This window comes from Pyrgilauda ruficollis, unplaced genomic scaffold (genome assembly GCF_017590135.1).
Source record: "Pyrgilauda ruficollis isolate IOZ18807 unplaced genomic scaffold, ASM1759013v1 scaffold152, whole genome shotgun sequence".
NCBI classification, from domain to species: Eukaryota; Metazoa; Chordata; class Aves; order Passeriformes; family Passeridae; genus Pyrgilauda; species Pyrgilauda ruficollis.
The window spans coordinates 942,476-968,445 of record NW_024513877.1 but is presented as its reverse complement, the minus strand read 5'-3'; the positions used below and the strand labels follow the sequence as shown (position 1 = coordinate 968,445).

The 25,970-nt window shown below is 38.5% G+C and overlaps 2 protein-coding genes across 2 annotated transcripts; one reads left to right on the top strand and one right to left on the bottom strand.

The window, feature by feature from the left end:
* Nucleotides 1–1,809: 1,809 nt before the first annotated feature.
* POLR3G (RNA polymerase III subunit G) lies at nt 1,810–20,443 on the bottom strand. The gene is given in 8 exon segments (XM_041461709.1): nt 1,810–1,893; nt 2,336–2,402; nt 2,404–2,456; nt 3,300–3,351; nt 6,930–6,980; nt 15,862–15,992; nt 17,924–18,052; nt 20,428–20,443. Coding segments are annotated over 7 exon segments (558 nt in total). The 5' UTR covers nt 18,044–18,052; nt 20,428–20,443.
* An 81-nt stretch (nt 20,444–20,524) lies between these two features.
* Nucleotides 20,525–24,361, top strand: MBLAC2 (metallo-beta-lactamase domain containing 2). The gene is made up of 2 exons (XM_041461708.1): nt 20,525–20,996; nt 22,525–24,361. Exons 1-2 carry the CDS (start codon nt 20,552–20,554, stop codon nt 22,911–22,913), a joined length of 834 nt encoding a protein of 277 aa, XP_041317642.1. The 5' UTR covers nt 20,525–20,551; the 3' UTR covers nt 22,914–24,361.
* The last annotated feature ends 1,609 nt before the right edge of the window (nt 24,362–25,970 follow it).

The following is a 25,970-nucleotide window of genomic DNA, read 5'->3' as shown; positions in this document are numbered from 1 at the left end:
CCTTGCAGAACTTGTTCCTAATTGATGGCCTTATTTACCATAGCTAAACTAATCCTGGAGAGTGCAGCCTAAGACTTTGCAATTCCCTCTGGAGGACAGAGGTGACTACCTCTAAACTACTAAGTTTACCTCTTAAAGGACTCAAAAGGACCTGATTTTTACAAGAGTAATATTTCTCAACAGTGCAGTAGGAAGGCAGTTGCCCATTAGAAGACTGATGAATGGGGAAAGTAATCGATCCTCAAGAATTACTGTCTGCTACAGAATAAGATACTGTACTTGTTCAGGCAAGCCACAACTTGTCAACGAATTGTTACTAATGCAGTAACTCTTTTCTGGCATTATTTTTATGGTTCCATCTATTTGCATTTTTTTGTGGGGGGAAAGGAGTCTCACCATTCACCTTGCACAGGGAGAACAGATAGCAGAAGCAGTTATAGTCACAGCAAGCAAATTTAATTTTCAGCATATTTGCCTCATTCACATCTTCTCTCTGTGTTTTGTATATCAGAAGTTCACATAATAATGCAGAATTGTTTCCCAGTCACCAGTAAGGTGAAACATTTTTTTAAAGAAAATAACACTTCAAAACCAAGCAACAAAAAAAGCCCAATAACCCTGATCAACAGTAACGTAGTAACAATAAAAAACAGTATTTTTTACTATCAAAAGACAGTAAGATACAGAGAATGTGCTGTCACAGTGTTCTTCAAGCATCTAATCTCAGTAATAAGTTTTCAACACTACAGCTGTTGGTTCTCAAATAAAAATGATGTTTCCAAACATTCAGCTTTGGCTTTTCCTTGGCATTCTCTTATTTTTCTGATTAAAACACAATGCATTAAAATACTTCACCACACTCCTTTTCTATACTTTGGGGTTTGTTTCTTACTGGTTTTTTGTCTGTCTTGTTCGTTCTGTAGGAAAATAAATAAGTACATCAACAATTACATAGATAGCTATTATCTGCTAGCTCACTTAACAGCTCTGAAGTAAGAAAGTATTGCCCTAACAGGTGGAGAAAACGAGGCAAAGGGTTCAAATTTTCATCACTAGTGAGTGCACAGGTGTAAACCAGGATTCTATAATTTCTTAAATTCTGCCATATATTCTTTCTAAGCCAAATTATCCTTAATTATGATTTCTGCTGATTCATTAAGGTAATATAGCATATTTTAATGTGTTCCTTTTTAACCAAAATACTAAAGGCAATGTGTTCTAACTAGATGAATGGTCCTTCAAATTACTGTCATGTTGTTTGTCTATATTACTAAGGTACTTCCATGTCAGTTTATATTGAAGTGCATAGTTGTCAGTTGTTTTCAGTTACCTGTACTCAGAATTTACTAAAGTTCTTCAAAGGAACTACCAACAAGCAGCTTATGTCCATAAAGGCTATGTCTTTTTTTTTTTTTTTTACAGTGGTCATCAAGAATTTCGTTATTTATTTCAAAATTTTACTGCTGAGGCATGGAATTGACTAGTGCAAATGCTTAGACAGAATTTCAAGTAAAATGCATACATTTTTTTTCTGTGCAGAGGAAACAATGGCATAGAGCTTACTCTATCCGTAAGTGTTACAGAGGACCTTAAAAAGGCATGTCTGCAAAACACTTAGCAAAAGAACAAAACAAAGGATTCCCTAGCTCTTTTACAGAATAGTACAATTAAACTCCAGTGTGTTTTTGGAGAGTCTGCTTAAAACCAACAAAGCTAAAGCATTAAGTCTATTTATACTCAGCCTATCTCCAGAATTCTGCTTCAGGTAGTATAAGGCTTGTGCAGTTTGACACTTAGAAACAACAGCTACTATGTTGCTTCAACCATATTGTCATCACTGACAACACCAAAGCCATCTCCATCTTCAAAATAGGAAGAAATGTAGTAATTTTCCTAAACCAATGGGAAAAAAATCACTGCATGTGTAGAGAAGACAATTTATAGAAGAAACATTACTTCAACTGCACTCGAGCTCCCACACTTTAAAACAGTAACAGTTTATTGGGAAAGAAAAAGGAAAATCCTGTAATGAAGTCCTCATGTATATGAAACAACAGGCATCACTGTTGTTTTAGTGATAAAAAGAAGTAATTGTGTGTATTGATTGTGTCAATACAGTCTTGTGTACAAGATCTTTTTTTCAGAGCTCTTTGTGAGTAATAAGTCTAGAACAGTCACTTGAATTTACAATACAATGTAGTGCAACAAAGATAATGATTGTAATAATTTCTCCCAAAACAACTCTGCCTTATTGGGAGCTAGGGACATTTCTTTGCTAGCAAATGCTATCAGTGACTGGGATCTGACTGTATAAATAGGAACACTAACATGATACCTTTTCATGCTCTTCACCATATTCCTCTGGTTCTTCTGCTTCTTCATCATCTTCACCTTCTTTGTCTTCTGTCTTTCTCATCCTCAGGTTTTTCTTTTTCCTCATCCTTCTTTTTTAGTGCCTGTCACAAAGCAATCTCTTAACAAGGAAATCCCATGTTACAGCAACAGCATATCCTCCATATTACCAAAGAGATAAGATGCAGTTTACAGCAAGACAGTTAGCATAACAATGCAGTGCAAATGTTGTGTGTCAGTATCTAAAACAATATGATGTGAAGCACACAAACTTAATAAGGATTTGCGTGATCAAGCATCAGCCATAAAAAAACATGTCCTGTGTAATAAACTGAGATGACAATTTCCCTTTACCATCCACTGTTAGAACAGTTGACAGAAGACCATGTCATACTTGGTAAAGCAATACCACATACTGTATGTAATAATGTAACTGCTTTAAACAACTGGTGGATCACCAGAAGAAAAAATACAAAGCTGCTTCACCTTAAAGATTCCCACTGCCACGTAAATAATTGCCAGCAAAACAGAGGTCATGTCCTAAGTTTCTGTATGTTTCTTCCTTCTCAACTTAGTAAATTGTTTAAGTTCCAACATCAGTAGATTGATGAAACAGCAACAGATTCAAAAACACTGGCACCAGTTGCTCCTTCTGTAAGCTCCAATAGTAGCTCTACTGTTCACATTAGGCTGTATTGCTACCCAGTGAAGAGCAGTTGGTTCTTGTGTTCAGGTACAACCAAAAGCAAAGAAAGTAGTTTCTTCACAGCCAGACTCTCCTGACCCTAACCCTTGTGCCACCATGCTGCAGAACAGTTGTCTGTCAGAGTAGTGAGACAAGACCAGAAAATGTGTGCTGGTTATTCCATTTGTACTCATAAACATATTAGGTTTCATTTTCCTTCAATTTCTATTGTAAAATTTATAAAATAGTATGCACATCTTACTTCAATTTTTTTAATGACATCCAGATTTCTTTTAGGCTCAGAGTTTTTTTGCCTTTTTTGTTTTTGCACCTGGTGAAATAAAATGCATCATGGTTTTCTTTTGGTTTTTTTTTTTTTTTTTTTTTTTAATTGTGAAAAAGACAAATTTTCTTGTTTTACTTGTTCTTAAGAATAAATACATCCTAAGTATGCCACGGAAATCCCATACTGTCTGTATTAAAATTACCTGAGATTTTGAGCTGCATCATTCACAGAGATGTAAATCTCTGATTTATGTAAGAGATGCCTAGAAGGCCAGTCTAAAATTCAGTTTGAACAAGTAGTTGACCAAAGGCTGTTGTGGTGCACCAGTTTAGTTGTTCTCTTGCACTGGGTGATTGGGAATTTGCACAGAATAGTTTTGTATTGCACTCTATAGCTTATATTATATCATGGGGTTTGTTACCCCATTTCCCCATCACATGGTCTTTCCCTCACCTGTCCCAGTATCACCTGGTGGTCTCTCCCCTGGGTTACCCCTGCCCTTGCCACTCCTCACTGGTATTCCATTGGCTGTGGACCTCTCCCTCTGTCCCCATCCCGGGGGGTATAAAAGCTCCCTGCTGCCAGGGAACGCTCTCTTTTCTCCCATGGGTTTGTCCGCCTGATGTGTGTCTTGGAATAAAGGACAACGTTTCCCACATGGAGGAGAGCGCTTCTCTAATCTTTTACCTTCGTCCATGAAGTATCATGTGGGCAAGGGTCTATAGCTAGCTGGAGTGGACCCTGACAGCCCAGGAAACACGCTTCTTCAAAAGGCTAGGCTAAAATATAACATTCAGCTTCACAAAATACTAGTCACCTATATACTTGAAATATGCTAAGAACCTAGAACAGAATCTCACTTGTTATGTTTGATCATCTTGAAAAGATAAAAACTCATTTTTACTAATTTATACAAAACATTAATGATGGATGCTTCAGACAAGTAGATGTAAAAAAAAGGCAGAAGTCCATTAGCTCTAACAGAAGGCATGATTACTATAGCTACATGGCTTTTGGACTACAATTGGCTCTCATCTAGTGAATCTGTGTTGTGTAATTCTGCATAGTCCCCTGATTCATGAACATAATCTTTATCAAGTTACTCCCTGATTAACTGTATGGTGGAGCAAAGATCAAAAATAGTAAACTATATACCCAGGTAAGAGGTACTTGAATGGCAGCACCCTAAACCAAAGTTCCCCAAATACTCAAGGAAGGAGAACACTGGGAACTGCTGAGAAAACACCTATATTTTATCAAAAGCATTTGTCATCAATAACATTGAGTTTATTCCAGTGTTTTGCCTAGGAAAGGATTATATGACTACTGCACGGAGGTGAGGGGAGTCAAGCTGCTCAGCAAAAACATGAACAGCATCAAAGCAAACACTTCCAGAATAAAGTAGGCTTTTTAGGAAAAGAAGCAGTGCAATTCAGAATTATCATCCCTACACAACCTCCTGCAAGCTATTACAGATAATGCATATAGAACAGACAGATATGTGACAGTTGTCTCTAAAAGCTGGGCATCTTTGGCCCTTATAAAATTAGAGACACTGGCCCATTGTTAGAACTTCAAGCAAAATAGCTCCCTACATTATATACCTTAGAGGTGCAATGGAATACAGTCTAATGTCATTTCCAAGTACCTGGTCTTACAGTACTTGGGCTAAAATGCATACATTTAAGTGCTATATACCTATGCATATGGCTAGCCTACAATGTCAACTGAACCCAGATGACATTTTTTTTTATTTTATTTATGTATTTTTTCTTTTCAGCAGGTACTGCTGGTATCTAGGATATTGCATTTCACAGCCCAGGGTCAGTGTGGGAGAAATGTGGAATTCTACCTGAAGTTTTGTCACTGAGAAGGCAGGTGGTCAGGTCTTCAGTTAAAACATCCATGGAAACCAGAAAAAGGGAGGGGAGGTGTGTAAAAGTACAGCTGCCCCTGTGCATGGAATTGCATGGTATTGATCCCAAAACCACTCCTGCAAGCTAAAAAGGGAGAATGGTAGGAACCTGGTTTGAATTTCTTTACAAATTCTGTTGATTTGTTCACCTTTGTTCCACCATGGTTAAAGTGTCACCTAATCTATGTGTCCTCAAAATACAATGAAGACACATACCGGGAGCTCTAATGGGTCATTGATCAGCTATGTACAAACTTCCTGACTCATATATGTATCATCAGGATTCCACACAAAAAAAAAAAAAACAACAAAACAAAAAAAAAAAAAACAAAAAAAAAAAAAAAAAAAAAAAAAAACAAAAAACAAACAAACAAAAAAAAACACAAACAAAAAAAAACCAAAACAAAACAAAAACAAAAAACAAACAATCAATCAAAAAACAAAACAAACAAAAAAAAAAAACAACAAAAAAAACCTAAATGTATCATCAGGAGTCCACAAAAAAACCTTAGCTCTACATTGGTTTTGCTTTCAGGGGAACCTGGTTTTTAATCCAATCAAATTCTGATGGTCAGCTGATCTTTGCCATTATAACATGTAGAGGAATGTACTTTTAAGTGCCAGTAGAGAAACTGGAACTAAAGAAAGAAGAATTCCCCCAGTGAGCAGAGCTCACTGATCTCAGGGTGAAAACTATTGTGCATAGGCTTACAGAAGCCCATGGTTTCTTCTTTTGGAATAAAACCCCAGGTATATTCTGGTCCCGCCTTTAGAGATTTAGCAAATAAATATTTCATTTTCAGTTGAATCTTACAGTCTGCCTTCTGTATCATGCTTCTCAATGATGCTCTAAAAAGGAACAAAGATTCCAGCTGAACCAGTCTCTGTGACTACACACATTCCCATTCCTTTTTCTGTTTTATCTATGAACTGAAAAATGACACATGAAAGACTTGGAAGAAAGCAAACAATTATATATAAACAGACAGCTAAACACATGAGGCCAAGTGTTTCTTCTCACAGGAGGCCACAAATTTCTACAGAGAACTTAAAATAAGATAAGTCATGCATACTAGAAAACACTTTGAAAAACAAATGATGCTGTATAATAGAAGTCTGATTTTCTGTAAGAACTAGTGCTACCAGTTCCAACTGCTTTACAAGGATCTGATTCACGATTCTGCAGACAAAAGCTGAAAATAAAGTAAAATCAGGGAAAACAGAAAATAACCCACATTAAATTACATATAAAAGGCTTTAAAAATTCAAAAATCAATCAAATCATTAACAAGATAATTGAGAAACCAAAATATAAAGGAAACCTGAACAGCCAGTTACTACTGAATAGAAGGATGAGTGCTGACTAAAGAGACAAGTTTTCAAAACAAAAAAGATTTGTGGATTTTTAAAAAATTTTTTACTGTTACATATCTTGTACATTAATATGGTGCCTCAACATAAAAGGCAGAAAAAAGGAAGGTAAATCTGTTCCAGTAAGTTAAAACATCCTACAGAAGCAAGCAAAAATCACAAAAGACAGACTAATAAAATATTTAGGGAAAGAATCTGCCAACAGCCTTAATGATTTAGACTAATTAACATCTCTAGCATTTTTTCCTCTTACTATCTCAATCACAGCTTCTGTCTCGCAACTACTATGTAATATTTGCTTCTTAAAATATATAACATACGTTTTTTGTTTGCCTTCTTTGGTTTCATCTATCTTGGGAGTCTTCTCCAATCTGTACAGAAAATAACTTTAATATAGAAAAATGATTTACGGCAGTAATCCTTCCCCTGCCACCAGGGAAAGGAAGGGTGCTCAATCCTATTTACATGCATGCCAAAATGTTTTAGCACAACAGTTTTAAGTTTTAGCTGTAATTTAAATTGAGGAACAGGAGTCAGGATTGCCATTTCACCCACATAATGACAACTGGCTTCTATCCCAAGGTGACAAAGTTCAGCCATTCCAGTGGCCCAGGGGCTCTTACTTATTATGTAATTAAGTTTTCAGTAGTGAGATAAAGACATGGGGAAGGCTAATATTATAAAACATAGCTTCCCATGACAGACATAAGGCTGGGTCATTTTTAGTAATGTCAATGTTTGCTCCCAGTTCAAAAGTCTTATGAAGTGAGTAAGGAAAAAGGAGAGCAAGAGTGAGAGCTAAATTTTGCATTTGTGCTGCCAATTGGTTGTTACAACAGAGATTCTTTCCTTTTTTTTTTTTTTTTTTTGACAAAACAACACTTAGCTTGATCTGAAATCATGCCAAGTACAATAACTCTCAACATACAAGATTGGAAGGAATATATTATGTGGTAATAATTTCATATTTTTTTATTGTTTGAAAAATAACGAATCAAATACTTAAAAGATCAAAACATTTCACAGGTTCATAGAAAATTAGCCTTTGATAATCTCAGCTATTTCCTGGTGTCCATGTTTCCTTGCTCCTTTGCTTTATCCTGGTACTCCTGACTATCTCTCAATTGCTATAGAGAAAGCGTTATTCAGTTCACAGTCAAGGCATCCAGACACAGTCCTTAATATTTACCTGTAATGCTACATACAGTGCATTTTTCTAATCCCAAGTTGAACAGTTTCTTGTTGGCAAGCAGTAAAAAAACCAAACAAAAAACCCACTCCAAAAACAAACAAAAAACACCCAATACTCCAAAAATACTATAATTTATTCTTTTATCCTTGAAAAGCATGGAATTGTTAAATGCAGATTTATTCAAAGACTAAGTAGAAACATCAAATATAACACTAACTCTCTACTCTTCAAGAGTTTCACAATCAAACCTTTATTACAAAACCAGTGAGTAACATTTAACATCACTGTTAATCATTAATAGTATCCAGTATTCCCATGTCTCAAAAGGTTGTGTCTGATCATCAGCTTCCAAGACTTTCAGTACTTTTACAATGGAAAAGCTTTGCATCCTATCCAAACCAGCAGCTAAACACTTTAATCCATTTAAGCTCCTTCCAGGCACAAGAACTAAATTGAGAAATTAATTGTAAATAATACAGTAGTCATACAGTGCAAGTACACCCATTTACACGGAATAACCTTTTATATACAGTCTCTAATGCCAAAAGCAGTAGCAAAACTTTAGTATTTTTAAATCAGTCACATTTTTTCTTGCCAAATTACCACACGCAAAATACATTTTGTGTAAAATTACTGAATCTGATTGCACTGTTAACCCAAGTAGGGATAATATTTGCAGATATTTTACAAAAAATAGTAACAAAGATAGCCTTTGACCTTTAGCATCAAAGACTTCTAGCACAAAATCACAGACTCACAGAATCACAAAAGAGTTTGAGTTGGAAGGGATCTTAACCATCATCTTGTTCTAACCCCACTGCCATGGGCAGGGACCACTTCCACTAGACCAGGTTACTCAAAGCTGCACCCAGCCTGGCGTTGAACACCTCCAGAAATGGGGCATTGTTGCAGTGTGCTTTTTGTTTTATTAGTGGGTTTATTGTTTGATTTATAATTTGGTAGTTTTCTTTATGCTGCTTCCTTTTTGTTCTCGCCTTTTCCCAGAATTTTTGTCACTTTTCTTGTTGTTAGCTGCTAGTTTCTATTTCTCCAAACTTTATCAGTTTACTGAAACTGTTCTCCTCCCTTGGAATTTTTATTTGTTTATACATTGTGGTTCCCACCTTGCTTTTTACTCCCAATTCTCCTGATTTGTTAGAGATTGTACCCTACCCTGAAACCTGCCCCCATATACAAGCTCCTGTCTGCCCCCTGTTCCTCGTCCCAGGAAGCAGAAGAGGGGAAGTTTCACCATCAAATGAAGTTTCCCCGGGACCGGTGTGCTGCCCTGTGTTTTATGCTTCGCCAACAGCTGGTAGCTGGGATTCACGGTGCTCGAGGGGGGAATCTTCCGCCCATCCCCCCTTCCCCCCCCCGCCTTGTCATCAGCTAGCCGGGAGGAGCGGCAGGACATCCACAACTTCCCTGAACAACATGTGTCAGTGCCTCAACACTGTCACAGTAAAGAATTTCTTCCTAATGTCTAATCTAAACCTACTCTCTTTCAATTTGAACCCATTCCCCCTTGTCCTGGGCATGCTATTGCCCATCTTTTCTGTAAATTCCCTTCAGATACTGAAAGGCTGCAATTAGGTCAGCCTGAAGTCTTCTCTTTTCCAAGCTGAATAATCCCAATTCTCTCAGCCTCTCCTCACAGGAGAAGTTCTCCATCCCTCTGATCAACTGAGTGGCCTCTTCTGGACTTGTTCCAACAGGTCCGGAACATGTTGTTCCAACAGGTCCAGAACATGTTGTTCCAACATGTCCTTCCTGTGTTGGGACTCCAGAGCTTATGCAGAACCGCAGGTGGGGTCCCACCAAACCAGGGAAGAGGGGAACAATCCCTCCCTCAACATGCTGGCAATGGCCCAATCCAGGTCCAGCACTTTGCACTCATTCCATGAGATTGAAATTTCCAGGTAGAATGAGATATGGCTTTCACTTGCTACCTGAATAATGAAAGACAGACAGATACATCCCAACTAATTAAAACATTTCCCTTCTCACACTTCAAAGGACCATTTGGCTCACAGATACTACTCTGAGGTTTTGTAACAATCCATTCACTCTTGTAGCAAAGACAAATTAAGAATTTCCTGCTTAGCGCCCACCCTATAACACCTTCTTAGTTTTACAAGATGTTTTGTAAACCAGGTAACAGAAAATATCAGTTAAAAATAATCTACTCTGCAGTTTCTTAAAGCTAGACCATTTTTGCCACAAAATGCAGTCCCAGAGACAACTGCACATTGCAAATGAGATAAAAACAAGCTTTTTAAATTGAAGACCATCACTGATGTAATTATAACCCACCCCACAGATGTGGCATTTTTGTACAACTCAAGATTCAATAAAAAGATACCTCAAGTTACCAACTTACCCTTGCAGGGGTGATGAGAACATTTGAAGCATTATTTTAATCTATGAAGTGGCTATCTACCTGCTTTCCCTGCAACTGCCAATTCTGGTAGGAAACAGTTTTCAAAACTGCCAGTTGTACCAAAGAATACACTCAACAACAGAGAGAGATCTCTCCATCTCAGAAAGGCTTCAGGAACAAACATAATACTGGTGAACAATAAGAATGATCACATGATGTAAAGTCAGAAAAGAGAGCTAGTATTGCCTCATAAAGCAGCTGGTTCATTGGAAATAACCCTGTTTGGCTCTCAGACACACCAGTTTTCTTTTCTGTGCCTCTAACAGAAATAGCAAACTTCAAGCCTGACAAAGATCAAGAGTACAGCTAGCCTCTAGTGAGATGGAAATCCAAAGACACTGAAACTTGTTTACCCAGAAGATGAAAGAGGACATATGACAAAAGAGTAATTCAAAATTCTTCTATCATCATAAAAGGATCTAGAAATAAGGATCAGATCTGTTCTTGCCTCATAACCAGTTTTACCTGGTTGCACAACCTGAACTCCAGCTGCAAAACAGGGGAAATACTCTGTCTTTTGTGAGCCACAACATCTGGCTGGCAGTGCGTTCACTGCTCACACTGCTGCTCCATTTCATTGTTGGCTTTAGTACACAACAACTGGACAATAAGGAGTGTTACATTCAAAGCCTAATTAAAAAGAATTGCATACAGTTTCAAAAACACCTAGAATTCACCATTACACCATGAACAGAAATGAACAAAAATTATGAGGGGACTGGATCATGCACCTATACATTATCATAATGAATATTTACCCAGAAAATATCTTGATGGGTTTTGTGTGGAAATGAAACCTTACATTTTAGATTATAAGTCAGTTCCCATTATTCAAAATCACCACGAGACAGGAAAGAAAATACTATCTAGTGTTTAGCCGCTTCAGGCTTTTAAACACTTCTATGAAACTGTCACAGCACTTTCCATTTATAACACTCAGAATAAGCACTCAGCAGCTAATTTTCCTTTTTTTTTTTTTTTTTTTGACAAAACAACACTTAGCTTGATCTGAAATCATGCCAAGTACAATAACTCTCAACATACAAGATTGGAAGGAATATATTATGTGGTAATAATTTCATATTTTTTTATTGTTTGAAAAATAACGAATCAAATACTTAAAAGATCAAAACATTTCACAGGTTCATAGAAAATTAGCCTTTGATAATCTCAGCTATTTCCTGGTGTCCATGTTTCCTTGCTCCTTTGCTTTATCCTGGTACTCCTGACTATCTCTCAATTGCTATAGAGAAAGCGTTATTCAGTTCACAGTCAAGGCATCCAGACACAGTCCTTAATATTTACCTGTAATGCTACATACAGTGCATTTTTCTAATCCCAAGTTGAACAGTTTCTTGTTGGCAAGCAGTAAAAAAACCAAACAAAAAACCCACTCCAAAAACAAACAAAAAACACCCAATACTCCAAAAATACTATAATTTATTCTTTTATCCTTGAAAAGCATGGAATTGTTAAATGCAGATTTATTCAAAGACTAAGTAGAAACATCAAATATAACACTAACTCTCTACTCTTCAAGAGTTTCACAATCAAACCTTTATTACAAAACCAGTGAGTAACATTTAACATCACTGTTAATCATTAATAGTATCCAGTATTCCCATGTCTCAAAAGGTTGTGTCTGATCATCAGCTTCCAAGACTTTCAGTACTTTTACAATGGAAAAGCTTTGCATCCTATCCAAACCAGCAGCTAAACACTTTAATCCATTTAAGCTCCTTCCAGGCACAAGAACTAAATTGAGAAATTAATTGTAAATAATACAGTAGTCATACAGTGCAAGTACACCCATTTACACGGAATAACCTTTTATATACAGTCTCTAATGCCAAAAGCAGTAGCAAAACTTTAGTATTTTTAAATCAGTCACATTTTTTCTTGCCAAATTACCACACGCAAAATACATTTTGTGTAAAATTACTGAATCTGATTGCACTGTTAACCCAAGTAGGGATAATATTTGCAGATATTTTACAAAAAATAGTAACAAAGATAGCCTTTGACCTTTAGCATCAAAGACTTCTAGCACAAAATCACAGACTCACAGAATCACAAAAGAGTTTGAGTTGGAAGGGATCTTAACCATCATCTTGTTCTAACCCCACTGCCATGGGCAGGGACCACTTCCACTAGACCAGGTTACTCAAAGCTGCACCCAGCCTGGCGTTGAACACCTCCAGAAATGGGGCATTGTTGCAGTGTGCTTTTTGTTTTATTAGTGGGTTTATTGTTTGATTTATAATTTGGTAGTTTTCTTTATGCTGCTTCCTTTTTGTTCTCGCCTTTTCCCAGAATTTTTGTCACTTTTCTTGTTGTTAGCTGCTAGTTTCTATTTCTCCAAACTTTATCAGTTTACTGAAACTGTTCTCCTCCCTTGGAATTTTTATTTGTTTATACATTGTGGTTCCCACCTTGCTTTTTACTCCCAATTCTCCTGATTTGTTAGAGATTGTACCCTACCCTGAAACCTGCCCCCATATACAAGCTCCTGTCTGCCCCCTGTTCCTCGTCCCAGGAAGCAGAAGAGGGGAAGTTTCACCATCAAATGAAGTTTCCCCGGGACCGGTGTGCTGCCCTGTGTTTTATGCTTCGCCAACAGCTGGTAGCTGGGATTCACGGTGCTCGAGGGGGGAATCTTCCGCCCATCCCCCCTTCCCCCCCCCGCCTTGTCATCAGCTAGCCGGGAGGAGCGGCAGGACATCCACAACTTCCCTGAACAACATGTGTCAGTGCCTCAACACTGTCACAGTAAAGAATTTCTTCCTAATGTCTAATCTAAACCTACTCTCTTTCAATTTGAACCCATTCCCCCTTGTCCTGGGCATGCTATTGCCCATCTTTTCTGTAAATTCCCTTCAGATACTGAAAGGCTGCAATTAGGTCAGCCTGAAGTCTTCTCTTTTCCAAGCTGAATAATCCCAATTCTCTCAGCCTCTCCTCACAGGAGAAGTTCTCCATCCCTCTGATCAACTGAGTGGCCTCTTCTGGACTTGTTCCAACAGGTCCGGAACATGTTGTTCCAACAGGTCCAGAACATGTTGTTCCAACATGTCCTTCCTGTGTTGGGACTCCAGAGCTTATGCAGAACCGCAGGTGGGGTCCCACCAAACCAGGGAAGAGGGGAACAATCCCTCCCTCAACATGCTGGCAATGGCCCAATCCAGGTCCAGCACTTTGCACTCATTCCATGAGATTGAAATTTCCAGGTAGAATGAGATATGGCTTTCACTTGCTACCTGAATAATGAAAGACAGACAGATACATCCCAACTAATTAAAACATTTCCCTTCTCACACTTCAAAGGACCATTTGGCTCACAGATACTACTCTGAGGTTTTGTAACAATCCATTCACTCTTGTAGCAAAGACAAATTAAGAATTTCCTGCTTAGCGCCCACCCTATAACACCTTCTTAGTTTTACAAGATGTTTTGTAAACCAGGTAACAGAAAATATCAGTTAAAAATAATCTACTCTGCAGTTTCTTAAAGCTAGACCATTTTTGCCACAAAATGCAGTCCCAGAGACAACTGCACATTGCAAATGAGATAAAAACAAGCTTTTTAAATTGAAGACCATCACTGATGTAATTATAACCCACCCCACAGATGTGGCATTTTTGTACAACTCAAGATTCAATAAAAAGATACCTCAAGTTACCAACTTACCCTTGCAGGGGTGATGAGAACATTTGAAGCATTATTTTAATCTATGAAGTGGCTATCTACCTGCTTTCCCTGCAACTGCCAATTCTGGTAGGAAACAGTTTTCAAAACTGCCAGTTGTACCAAAGAATACACTCAACAACAGAGAGAGATCTCTCCATCTCAGAAAGGCTTCAGGAACAAACATAATACTGGTGAACAATAAGAATGATCACATGATGTAAAGTCAGAAAAGAGAGCTAGTATTGCCTCATAAAGCAGCTGGTTCATTGGAAATAACCCTGTTTGGCTCTCAGACACACCAGTTTTCTTTTCTGTGCCTCTAACAGAAATAGCAAACTTCAAGCCTGACAAAGATCAAGAGTACAGCTAGCCTCTAGTGAGATGGAAATCCAAAGACACTGAAACTTGTTTACCCAGAAGATGAAAGAGGACATATGACAAAAGAGTAATTCAAAATTCTTCTATCATCATAAAAGGATCTAGAAATAAGGATCAGATCTGTTCTTGCCTCATAACCAGTTTTACCTGGTTGCACAACCTGAACTCCAGCTGCAAAACAGGGGAAATACTCTGTCTTTTGTGAGCCACAACATCTGGCTGGCAGTGCGTTCACTGCTCACACTGCTGCTCCATTTCATTGTTGGCTTTAGTACACAACAACTGGACAATAAGGAGTGTTACATTCAAAGCCTAATTAAAAAGAATTGCATACAGTTTCAAAAACACCTAGAATTCACCATTACACCATGAACAGAAATGAACAAAAATTATGAGGGGACTGGATCATGCACCTATACATTATCATAATGAATATTTACCCAGAAAATATCTTGATGGGTTTTGTGTGGAAATGAAACCTTACATTTTAGATTATAAGTCAGTTCCCATTATTCAAAATCACCACGAGACAGGAAAGAAAATACTATCTAGTGTTTAGCCGCTTCAGGCTTTTAAACACTTCTATGAAACTGTCACAGCACTTTCCATTTATAACACTCAGAATAAGCACTCAGCAGCTAATAAAACTAGCTAAAAATCATGAATGAAAAGAAGCACTTCTCACAGTAATAATCACCAGTGACTTCTAGATCTACAATATCCTCACAGTATGGTAAATAGACATATCAGTCTTTCTGCTCCACTTTCCTTCTTTCCCACTAGCTCAGCTTTCTGACCAGGAAGCTTGAATTTTAACAATATAATGATGATGACTGGATGTCAAGTATAACTCCAGCATTTACTGTTATCAAAAATAACAAAGCTATTAATTTTTAGTTATGCGTAAGCAAAAGCAAATCTGAGGTCCCAAAGAATAAGATCAAGATCTGGCTTATAATCCAGCTCTGCTTCTGATAAAAACTTCAATAAATCACTTATGCTCACCTCAATCTTCGTATTTCAAGGGACTTGTCAATAACACTTTCTAATATTTCCTGAATGGACTTAGGGGGGAAAAAAAACTGAGTACCTTTTACAATTTCCATCTATTAAATATAATATTATTTCTTGTGTCAAGCAGTATTTCTTGTGTGTCTTTACAATTTACAATTTCAATGAAAGCTGAATTCAACACTAGTATTTACTACATATTTCTTTGCTCTGATGAAAAAGTTTAGGGTATTGTAACACACAGAAATACCGAACTAGCTTGTACTGGCTAGCATATAATTGAAAAGGCTGCATGTAGATGGTCTAAATGTTTATTACTGTATACCAAATGGAATAGATGTTTAATACCTCTCTTTTCCACACAGTAGTGTTTTTCCAGTTACAGCACTTCAATATGTGTAAAAGCAGAAAAATTCCCTATTAGCTTAAGCTACCATTTTTCTTCCTCATTATAAGAATGAAACTAATCCTCAACACTTGCTTTACACTACCTCAACCTTCACAGAATAATAAGATATAAATAAAAATAAAAAGCACACAAACCTATAATGTTTATCTCCTACTGTCAAGAAGTATGGCATTTTTTTTGTAGTATCTCTAAGATCTTGTTTTAAGGCCAACATGTAATCTTCGTCTTCTCTTATTTTCAGAGGCACTGGCTTATTGTCCGTACTCTGTACAAATTATGTTTATTATTTATAAGGTCCTGATATCCACCAAACATACAGGTACATTAACAAAAACTACGAGAAACATATAAAAAAGGAGTGCAATTATGCACTACACTACTTCTCAAGTACACTTCATTGCATTTTGATATGCATAGTAACTATGTTTACACCTAAATTTATATATTTTATAACTTCACTTTATCTTTCTGCAAAAATGTACCACAAAATTAATGAAAAAAAATTTATTAAAATTGTTACACAGTCATTCATAGTAATCCTAAACTCTTAATTGCCAAAAGCAGTTATTCTCACCAACCTTTCTCAGAAACCACTCCCTCTCTCTTCAGTCAAGAGTAGTCTTGTTCTCAACCACTTCTATGATAGCGTTACAGCTACATTAAGTATATCTGAATAACATGGACACGCTTCCCATGACTATTATAATGTAAACAGGTTGTGTTGTAAACCAGACCCTCACACAGTTCAGTTTCTACCAGCTGAATTTAAATAAATTGTTAAGGGTTGGATTTTTGGGGTTGGAGGTAGGTTTTTTTGTGGGTTTTTTTTTTGGGGTGGTTTGTTTTTGGGGTGTTTTGTTTTTGTTTAACTTGAATCTTGAAAGTGAGAAAGATAAATATGTAAAAACAGTTTTAAAAATATCCAGAATACTACAGACAGAATTACAGAATGGACCTTGTTTCTCTCATGTGATAAATGGTGCTAAATCAATAACTGAGTGGTAGGTTGCAAAGCATGAAGTGCTATCACAAGTCCCAGATCTGGACCATGAAAGGAGCTCACTGCTTCTTCTATCTATATTTTCTAGTTGGCCAACACTTTAAATCACTTAATGTTGCTGATGCTCCTTAATTTGGTTTCTAATTGCATTTACAGAAACTTTGTGTAAATGCAGAAAGTGTCTAATAGAAATATGCAACAGCAATAATGCACTGCTTCAAAAAATTTCACTGTAAGTTAGTCAAAGTTGCAACATACTTTTGGTCATTGTCCAGTCATTAAATCAACACTTCAATTTTTTATTGATTCTACTTATACAGCTAGGTTAATTCTGATTTTCCTGAATGGCACCAGATTTGCCCTGAGAAGTTTAACTTGGTTCTGAAATTTTGTTCACAAAAGGAAGAAAGCTTTTTTACCTTCACCATGGTATACATGAAATATACTGGGGCTAGTAATTCTCCTGTAAGGCTGACTGTACCTCAAAAGATGTAGTTAGTATACAGAATTCAGATGGCACAGAACTGTGCTACCAAGCAGACTGCAACATTCATATAAAACACAGTTACAGATGACTTAATAATGTGAAATCACACATCTTAATTGTAATGCTGGATTAAGAGGATGAGTAATATATGGTTCAGTAAGTCAAAAGCTTCCCTGCACATCAAAACACTGTCAGAAAATGGTTTTTATTTCCCTTTGATTTTCAAATACATCCTAACTGCCAAGTCTCAATTACGCTCCCTTAATTACACAAAGTATCTTTCAGTTATTTTCAAATGCTGGCTTCTGCAGTACAAGACAATCATACACAATCTTTCATGTTTGCAAAAATAGTAATTTTCTAAAATCAGCAAATCTATTTATAGCTTCAAAGATTAATGTAAACTCATTTCAGACAAATTCAAGTATCCAGTGTTTCTATTCTTGTAATTTCCAGAAAACCAAATCATGATGAGGACTTCAACGCATTAACTCCTTGCAAGCAATCCAGTTAAATAGGGCATACAACAGTTAGCAAAGGGGCAGGAAAATGCCTTTGATGATGATTTAAGAAAACTGGTGACATATACATTATTATAAAATCCAAAGTTCTTAGCAGCGTTCATGTATTTCATTATGTTCTCTAAACATGACTCTAAACACAGTTTACCTAAACACAGACTGTGCTCCACGATACTAGCTGTACTTACTGGAAATGGTGGTGGAGGCTTACAGATGACATCAGGTAGAGCTGCACCTTTACCAAAGCCAATAGCCTCCATGTTGAAGGCAAATGAAGCATGCCCTCTTCCTCCATCTGACCCAGCCATTTGGATGTACTGAAAATATTACAGATTTTTAAAGATATATTTTCCTTACATGTTTCAAATTGATGTACATATTACCAAGAAAGTTAGTGTCTAACAAAGATTACATTATTTTTAAAAACAGAGATATTTTTTTAAATAGCAAGCCATTTTCAATGCCCATCTTAGATTCTTCCACAGACTGTAAATTTGATACAAGCATAAAATCAGCTTCATTCCCTTATTTCTGCTAGCCAGCTCTGCATGCCTGAAACTGCCTCCTAACCTAGGAATTTTAAGCCATCTTCTTCTAAACCTTAGTTACACTGTATTGAGTTCAACCAGAAGAACCAGAAACAAGTGAAAAAAAAGTTTAAGAACCTGGAACATTTTGTGACTACATTCTAGTGGTTTTTGAACTTTTCTCCAGAAACCAGTTTGTGTTTGTCATTCATGACTTCTTCATCCTGACTGTTTTTTGTCCTTTATCTTAGCGACTATTTCTGGATCTTGATAAAGTGACATGGGCAAAGAGGTAATAAGATAATCAAAAGTCATTAAAAACTTCAGCAGGACTGCAAGCTAACTGCTGGGGGAAAAAAAGGATGTTGCTTCTAACTGAAATATTTTAAAAGGTCATAAAAGAAGAAGAGCCTCCAGAACATTTATAGCCATATCTCTCCACTTTCATTGTTATACCTCCATCTCATTAATTGTACAACCCATGTGTTGATAAGTAAATCAAAACATGAGAATGGAGGAAAGATGTCAATAAATGGGACCCAAGAAAAGCTGAAGCACTGTGATACTGCTCACTCCCACAGACGATTCAGATCGGTGCAAGGTCCGAGCCCAGAAATCTCATGAGCTGTTCACTATTAACTGCAAGGTCACTGTATTTGCTCGGTACAACCAGGTTTTTCCAGACTTACTGCCGTACCTGTACAACTGCACCTGGTTCCCCCCAGGCAGAAGCAAAGGCTTTTTTATTAAGGCCAGAGAAAACATGTTGATGCCAGTTTTTTCCTACTTGTTACTTTCAACAGAAGTAAGCTCTATGTGGACAAAACAAAATCATAATCTGTAATTCCATGCCACTCTGCAGCACAAAATACTGTCTAAAAAATAAGAGAGACCGAAATAAATATTTTTTTTAAGAAAAAGGGAAGGGAAGGGAAGGGAAGGGAAGGGAAGGGAAGGGAAGGGAAGGGAAGGGAAGGGAAGGGAAGGTCCTCTGAAAACAGGATGAAAAGCAAGACGTGAGCCTTGCAGAATGGAGAAGATAAAAGACATTGTAAAGCCCCAAACATGAGCAATTATCTAGATGTGAAAAAAAAAAAAAAGGAAACAAGAGCAGAACAACACAACAAAATAAAAGTTAAACGAGATGCTGAGCTAGCAAGGAAAGGCATTAAATGTAGTGAATATGAAGGTCCATTTTTTTAAAAACTGCTTTAAAATTAATTCTTAGTAAATTTGCGTAAATGACATTGGTCTGATAAGACGTAATAAGCTTTAAAACTAGCAGCACTTCAACTTCACATTTTTACCCAAACTTGTGATTTTTTAAAATCATAACCTCAGAAGGTTTATGTTTACCAACAGTACAAAGTGACAGTGACTGACTGAAAAAACCTGAAGAGTTGGACAACTAAGCCACGAAGCATGACAAAGTTACCACAACTAGTGTTCTGTTTGCCTTGGGGGATTGTCTAAAAGATCACCTGGGTGTATTTTCTTGTTTCTGGGTAGTTTGTATGTCATTTATAAAAGAGAAGATTTTCAGATTTAGGCTTTTCAAATTCCTCCAAACCTATGCATGCAGTTTCTCGGGCAGTTACTCAGGGGAAGGCAGCTGATGTTTCAAGAGGGAAAGGCCCGTGGAATCCGGATCCCCGACAGCTGCCGGGCGGCCGGTGCAGCAACAGCAGACTTAAGCAGACTGAGAGTTCTGACGAGCTCTCGGTATCCAATGCTTTCCTCACAACAAAACTCCTGATCGTGTTCTGGCGTTTGTGGTCCTTGATTTTCAGAGGCAAGTGCCATCAGTTAAAGGGAAGAACAGATATAGAAGAAAGTACTGAACTTTAAATACTGAGGTTTTGTGGATGTCTTTTTAAACTAACTCCCGCGAAGGCAAGTCGGAGAAGACATTTGTCCTGAGGGTCACTAAGTTCTGCCGTGTGAGAATACCCCTCTCAGCTGCTCTCCACTCCTTTCCCGCTCCCTGCACCTCGCTGACGGCCCGTCACCCCTAGAGGGTCCCGCCGCTCCCCGCACGGCCGGGGCGCTTCGCCTTTACTGCCCGGTCCGCCGACGGGTCTCAGTGCGGAAGGAGGGCTCAAACACCCGACCCCGCCTGCCACGGCAGAACCCCTAAAGCCCGTCCGGCCTTCCCCACCGCTCACCCAACACCGTCACGCCCCGCCTGCCGCTGCCGCAGTGGGCCGGGCCCGCGCTTGCCCCGCCCCGCCCGTGCCACCGCCCGGGCGCTGGGCGGGGCGTTCGCGGGCTCGCAGCGCCGGCCGGGCCATGTCGGCGCTGGAGTGGTTCGCTCACAAGCCCCTGGGCGGCGGTATCTTTTGGATCCAAGAACGCTTCTACGAGTCGGGCAACCGAGCCAACATCTGGCTGGTGCGGGGCTCGCAGCGAGACGTGGTGATTGACGCGGGGCTGGGGCTGCGCAGCCTGCCCGACTACCTGCGTGACGCCGGGCTGCTGGCGCCAGCTGAGGGCGCCGGACCGCGGCCGCTGCTGGCTGTGGCCACCCACGTCCACTTCGACCACTCGGGCGGGCTGCAGCACTTCGAGGAGGTGGCGGTGCACAGCGCCGAGGCGGCGGCGCTGCTCCAAGGCGACAATTACGAGGCCGTGACCTGGCTGTCAGACCGGGAGGTGGCGCGACCGCCGCGGCCCGGCTGGAGCGCACGGCATTTCCGCGTCCCGCCCGTCCGGCCCAGTCGCCTGCTGCACGAGGGTATGGGGGCGGCCTCGACGCGCTGAGGGGAGCGGGGGCACAATGGTCTGGGTATTACGGAGCAGCTTCTTTTCAATTTCTTTGCTGAGCGCCTCATGGTTTACCGAGCTCCTAGTATAAAATCATTAAATCGATTAATTTTGTCACTCCGGTGGATCTAAAAGCCACCCACAGTCAGCATGGGACCAAAAAGACACATACTAGGTTAAACCGTTTCTACCAGCTCTGAAAGTTTTGGCGGCTGTTTTTTTTTTTCCATCTAGAATGAGAATCACTCAGTAATGTTTTAGGTGACTAATTGAGTACCCCAGGTTTATCCTTAGGCTTCAAACGGTATGTCAGCAGGTCATGTTCTGGTATCTGGTGACCTTTATTGTTTATAAGCTGTCAAAACATGGACAGTGCAGTTAACAGAACAATTCCTGAAATACGTACTGAGAACACAGTTTTTATTTTACAGAATTTACTGAATTTTACCTGACGTACATAAAATGTAAAAAACACTTGTTACTGATGTAGTGTTTACGGAAGTGGCTTGTTGCAGATAAAAAATGATCATTTAGTGTCTAAGGGGACTAGGTTTTTGGTAACAAAACACCTAAACTTTACAATACTGTTCAGTAGATATTAAAGGGCGGGTGTCACACAGGTGACACCTTAGGCACAGTGCTTACTCTCTTCTTGGCTTTATTAGGCCATCCCACATAGGTGCTGGAAAAGCAGAACTGAACTTACTGAAGGCTTCAGTAAGATCAGATGATATTTAACTACAGTAATAGTTAAATAACTATAGCGACATTTAACTATAGTAAATTAACAGAAGTTTACGTTGTTTTTTTTTCCTCAAAAAGTAGGGAGGATTATTAAAAAAAAAAACAAAAAACTTTTGTAGAAGAGCAAGTACATTGGCTGCTAGAATAGCATCAGAATTTCTAAGATGTTAACTGAGACATGAGACACAATATCGTTTCAGTGTCTGGTACAATTAAAAGGCATTCACTTGTAAACTGACAAAAAAGTGACCTAATGGTAAGAAAGTTCTATTTTTATGTCTTAATGAATGAGATGAAGAAAGTGTGTGAGGCCTGTCTTGGTTCTCCTCCAGCAATTTATGTTTTAGCCTTTTGTCTTATAGGAGTAGCAGCAGTGTAATTCTAGAGGAACTCTAAGGGTAAAATTATAATAAATCGTGAAATACATTCTTTGCAAAGAAGAACCAGGTTAGATGTGTTCTTTTTGTTTCCATTTTATTTTCTCTACTGCATTGCTTTTCACATTGTGCAGTTTGTTAGAATATGAATATATTCCATTAATACAACCCAAGTCTGTGTTAACTGTTAGTGAAAATAGCTTTTTGCTAAGCTTATATTTCAGACGCCTCTTTGGCACTCACAAAGAAAATAAATGCCCCACTCCCACTGTTGCAATGTGTAGCATGTATAAATTCTGCATATGAGTAGGTAGTTCTCTATGTCATTTAAGAAACATGGCAAATGAATACATTTTCCTATAACAAATCTGTTTGCAGGGGATGTGATCAACCTCGGAGATCGACAGCTCACTGTCATGCACATGCCTGGTCATTCACGAGGCAGTATTTGCTTACATGACAAGGACCGGAAGATTTTGTTCAGTGGCGATGTGGTGTATGATGGATCTATGATCGATTGGCTTCCCTACAGCAGAGTCAGTGACTATGTTGCAAGCTGCCAGCGCCTGATGGAGTTAGTAGACAGAGGTCTTGTGGAGAAGGTACTACCTGGGCATTTTAACATATTTGGAGCAGAAAGGCTGTATCGTTTAGCTTCCAACTACATTTCCCAAGCTGGAGTTTGTCACAAGATTTCTACCTATGCTATGAGATCCATTGCAAGCGTAGCACTTCTTGTTGCAAATTCAAGAATCACTTCTCAGTGACAGTCAATTTTGTGTATCTGTCACGTGCTGTACAACCAAATGGGTTATGAAAGCATCAATAACAAGCAGAAGCAGTATGTGTTAACAAAAAGATGGCCAATTGATACAGGTGAGCTTAAAAAAATTCTCCCTGTTTTTTCTGCTTTATTCATATTTTTATAAAAACTCTGTAAACTAGTAGCTTTAGCCAAAGCTATGGTTTTTCTTTCTACTTTTTCAGAGCATGTTTTTGCATGTATTGGAATTGAAATATACTGTTTTATTTTTGCTACAACTCTAGCAGATGGATATATACTAAAATGAGAGGTTTTACATTCATGCCTGAAACCTTATTGATATATTACTAGACTTGTGATTATTCATCACCTGCTCAGGTTTTGACCTAACAGAGCTGTTGCTAAGACCTAGCATGTGCTAGGAGCAGTGCCATTAGATCAGAGCAGGGGTAACACCTATGCAGGACTCTGTGAGCAGAAAAAGATAATTCTACAGCCATTGCCACCTGTAGGTTTGGTATCTGCTGCACCTCTCACCACTTGAAGCTTTATCTTTGCAAATTACTTGTCTGGCATTTTCTTTAGAATACACAAACACGTGGAAATTCTATAGACCAGACTTTCAAGCTGGAAGTCACAGATACATCAGTTTATCACAAAAGCTTTTGGCGCAGACAGACTGTTGAAGCTTTCATGTTTCCTGGTGTGGTGCAAGGAACCACTGCACCAGGAGAGAGTGAGCAAGCAGGAGCACTCTCATTCACCATTGGCTGGGGAACTTTTGCTTGTAGGCATGTGAGTTAGGAATTAGACGATTTGTGAACTAGTGAGTTAATGTGTTAATTACCCTGTACAAAGTGGATTGAGCTTTTGCTGGATGTATTTATTTTTTTCTGATCAGCTTATAAAAAATATTTGGAGAGTTTGTTGTTCTGGAAAGCTGAGAGAAGTGGACTGTGACAAGCTTTAAGGCGTTTGTTTATGCTAAAGGGTATTTTTATGTGATGGTGTTGTAACTTAGTTGTTAATCATCTGTGTTGGGGGGGGGGGGGGGATTGAGGCTTTAACATGATCTTACCATAGTGAAGGTGCTGCATTAAGTACCCAGTACACTTTTGATCACAAAGTGAATGTAGCTCAAATTGTTTACTGTTTGCATCTGAAGTATGTGCTGCACATGGTTGTTCTGAAATGTCAAGTGTGTTTCATTGAGTTTGTTCCAAAAAATATGTTGAATATATTGAGAAATGCTAAATAGCATTGCAATTTGCTTGTGAAAATTGAATGTGTGATATTTAAAAGTTGCTGAGATGATTAGAGTTTGTGTAATTATTCTAACAGTTTGTGTACATTTAACTTTTTTAAATGGACACTGTCAGAATTTATTTTTTTACATAGACATATATGTTTCTAAAAAGACTGCAAATGTTTCTCTCAAATTCTAGTGCAGTTTAACTTTTCTTGTTTACCTTCACTTTATGCAGAAGGTTTTGCCCCCATTATAGCCAATAGTCAGGGAGCCAGAATTCTGGGCTCTGTCTAAGGCATGAAGGAGAGGAAGTTGATAGCCTTCTAAATAGATGCAAATTCTTGTGGTAAAAAGACCAACCTATTACAAAATTTAAAAAGCATCTCTGTCTAAAAATTATATAAGTGAGTGTCTTAGGTAAGGCTTTTTCCATTTTATACATGCCTGCACTTCTGCCTTTACTGTGAATATATTCTTTACCAGGATTTGTACTGATTGGTTGTTGCCTAGTTCTTCTTAGAAGTGCCTATTCCAAGCTGAAGCAAAATTGTGAGTGGGCAGGCCATGTGCAGAGATGCAGCACTCGAAAGACCTGTTATTAGTCAGTTTACAGTCTCTTTTTTTGAGAAATCCATGTACATCAGTGTCTGATGTGAGGAGTGTTCAGTGGATAGACTTACATCATAAAACCAAGAGTTGTTTATCTTCACCTCAGTTGGCAGAGGTAGAAATACAAAAAGTCTGGGAAGCAGGCTGTCTCTAAAGCTTACACCAGTTATCCGGAGGATGCCATGGTGTTACAGGTTACCTGACAGTATTTGAATTCCTGCAAATTAGTTGACAGTGGTGTAACACCAGTAATAATCATTCTTTTCAAACAAAGCTTTTGTGAAGACTCTGGGAGCCCTGGTGGTAACTCCGCACGTTAAAGCAGTCACCAAGAAATCCAAAGCCTGCCAATATCGATGTCAAGTTGCTAAAGTTTTGTAGATGTTCGCTAGAAGAGTAAGATAACTTTGAATTGGCATTCTGTCTTATACTACTATCAGTTTGTTTATTTGATCCAATATTAGAATCTCTGTAGCCAGATTTTACTGTATTGTAAAGCCTGAGCTTTTATGAGAAGACTCACAGGCAATGTCAGTTCAAAAGGAAAGAACAACCTCCATCCTCCATCATTTGTGTTCAAATCTGTGCTCAATATCTCTATCAGCTGATATCCTTAAATGGCCAGATCACTGTCAAAATGCCCTATTAAGCTATGCTTAAGTCCACTAAGTACGTAACCAAAATTTTTACTTTTTTACTTTGCCACAATATAGGGGATAATTTCCTAGCTCAGAAATGAACTTTACATGCACATAACCCAAAGTGGAGTTTGTTAGTAAACTGCTGCTATAATCCAAATGAAAGTAGTTTTTTGAGGGTCATGAAATTATTTTTTGTATTATAAGAAATTCACTACTAGATAAACAATACTTAAATTATTTTAAGTTAAAAGAATGGTGTTGTATTGTGTTTTGTTATGTTGTATGCCAAGTTGGTTTGTTCCTTGTACCCCTCTAATGTAATGGTTCTGCCCTGGTTCTCTCTCTCCTTGATCGCCCCGTCTGTCACCTCTCCCCTCCCTGTTACCCCTAGCAACCATTGTATCTATTCCCTCAGTCCTTTCCTGGTTCCCTGTCTGTCACTCGGTGCCCCAGCCCTTCTGTCTAGAATCTTCCATCCTGGGCATCGAGTGATTGGATCAGGGGCCCAGACTCCACCCCTGCTCTACCCTCATTGGTTTCTCCTATGTGCCTGTTATCCTAC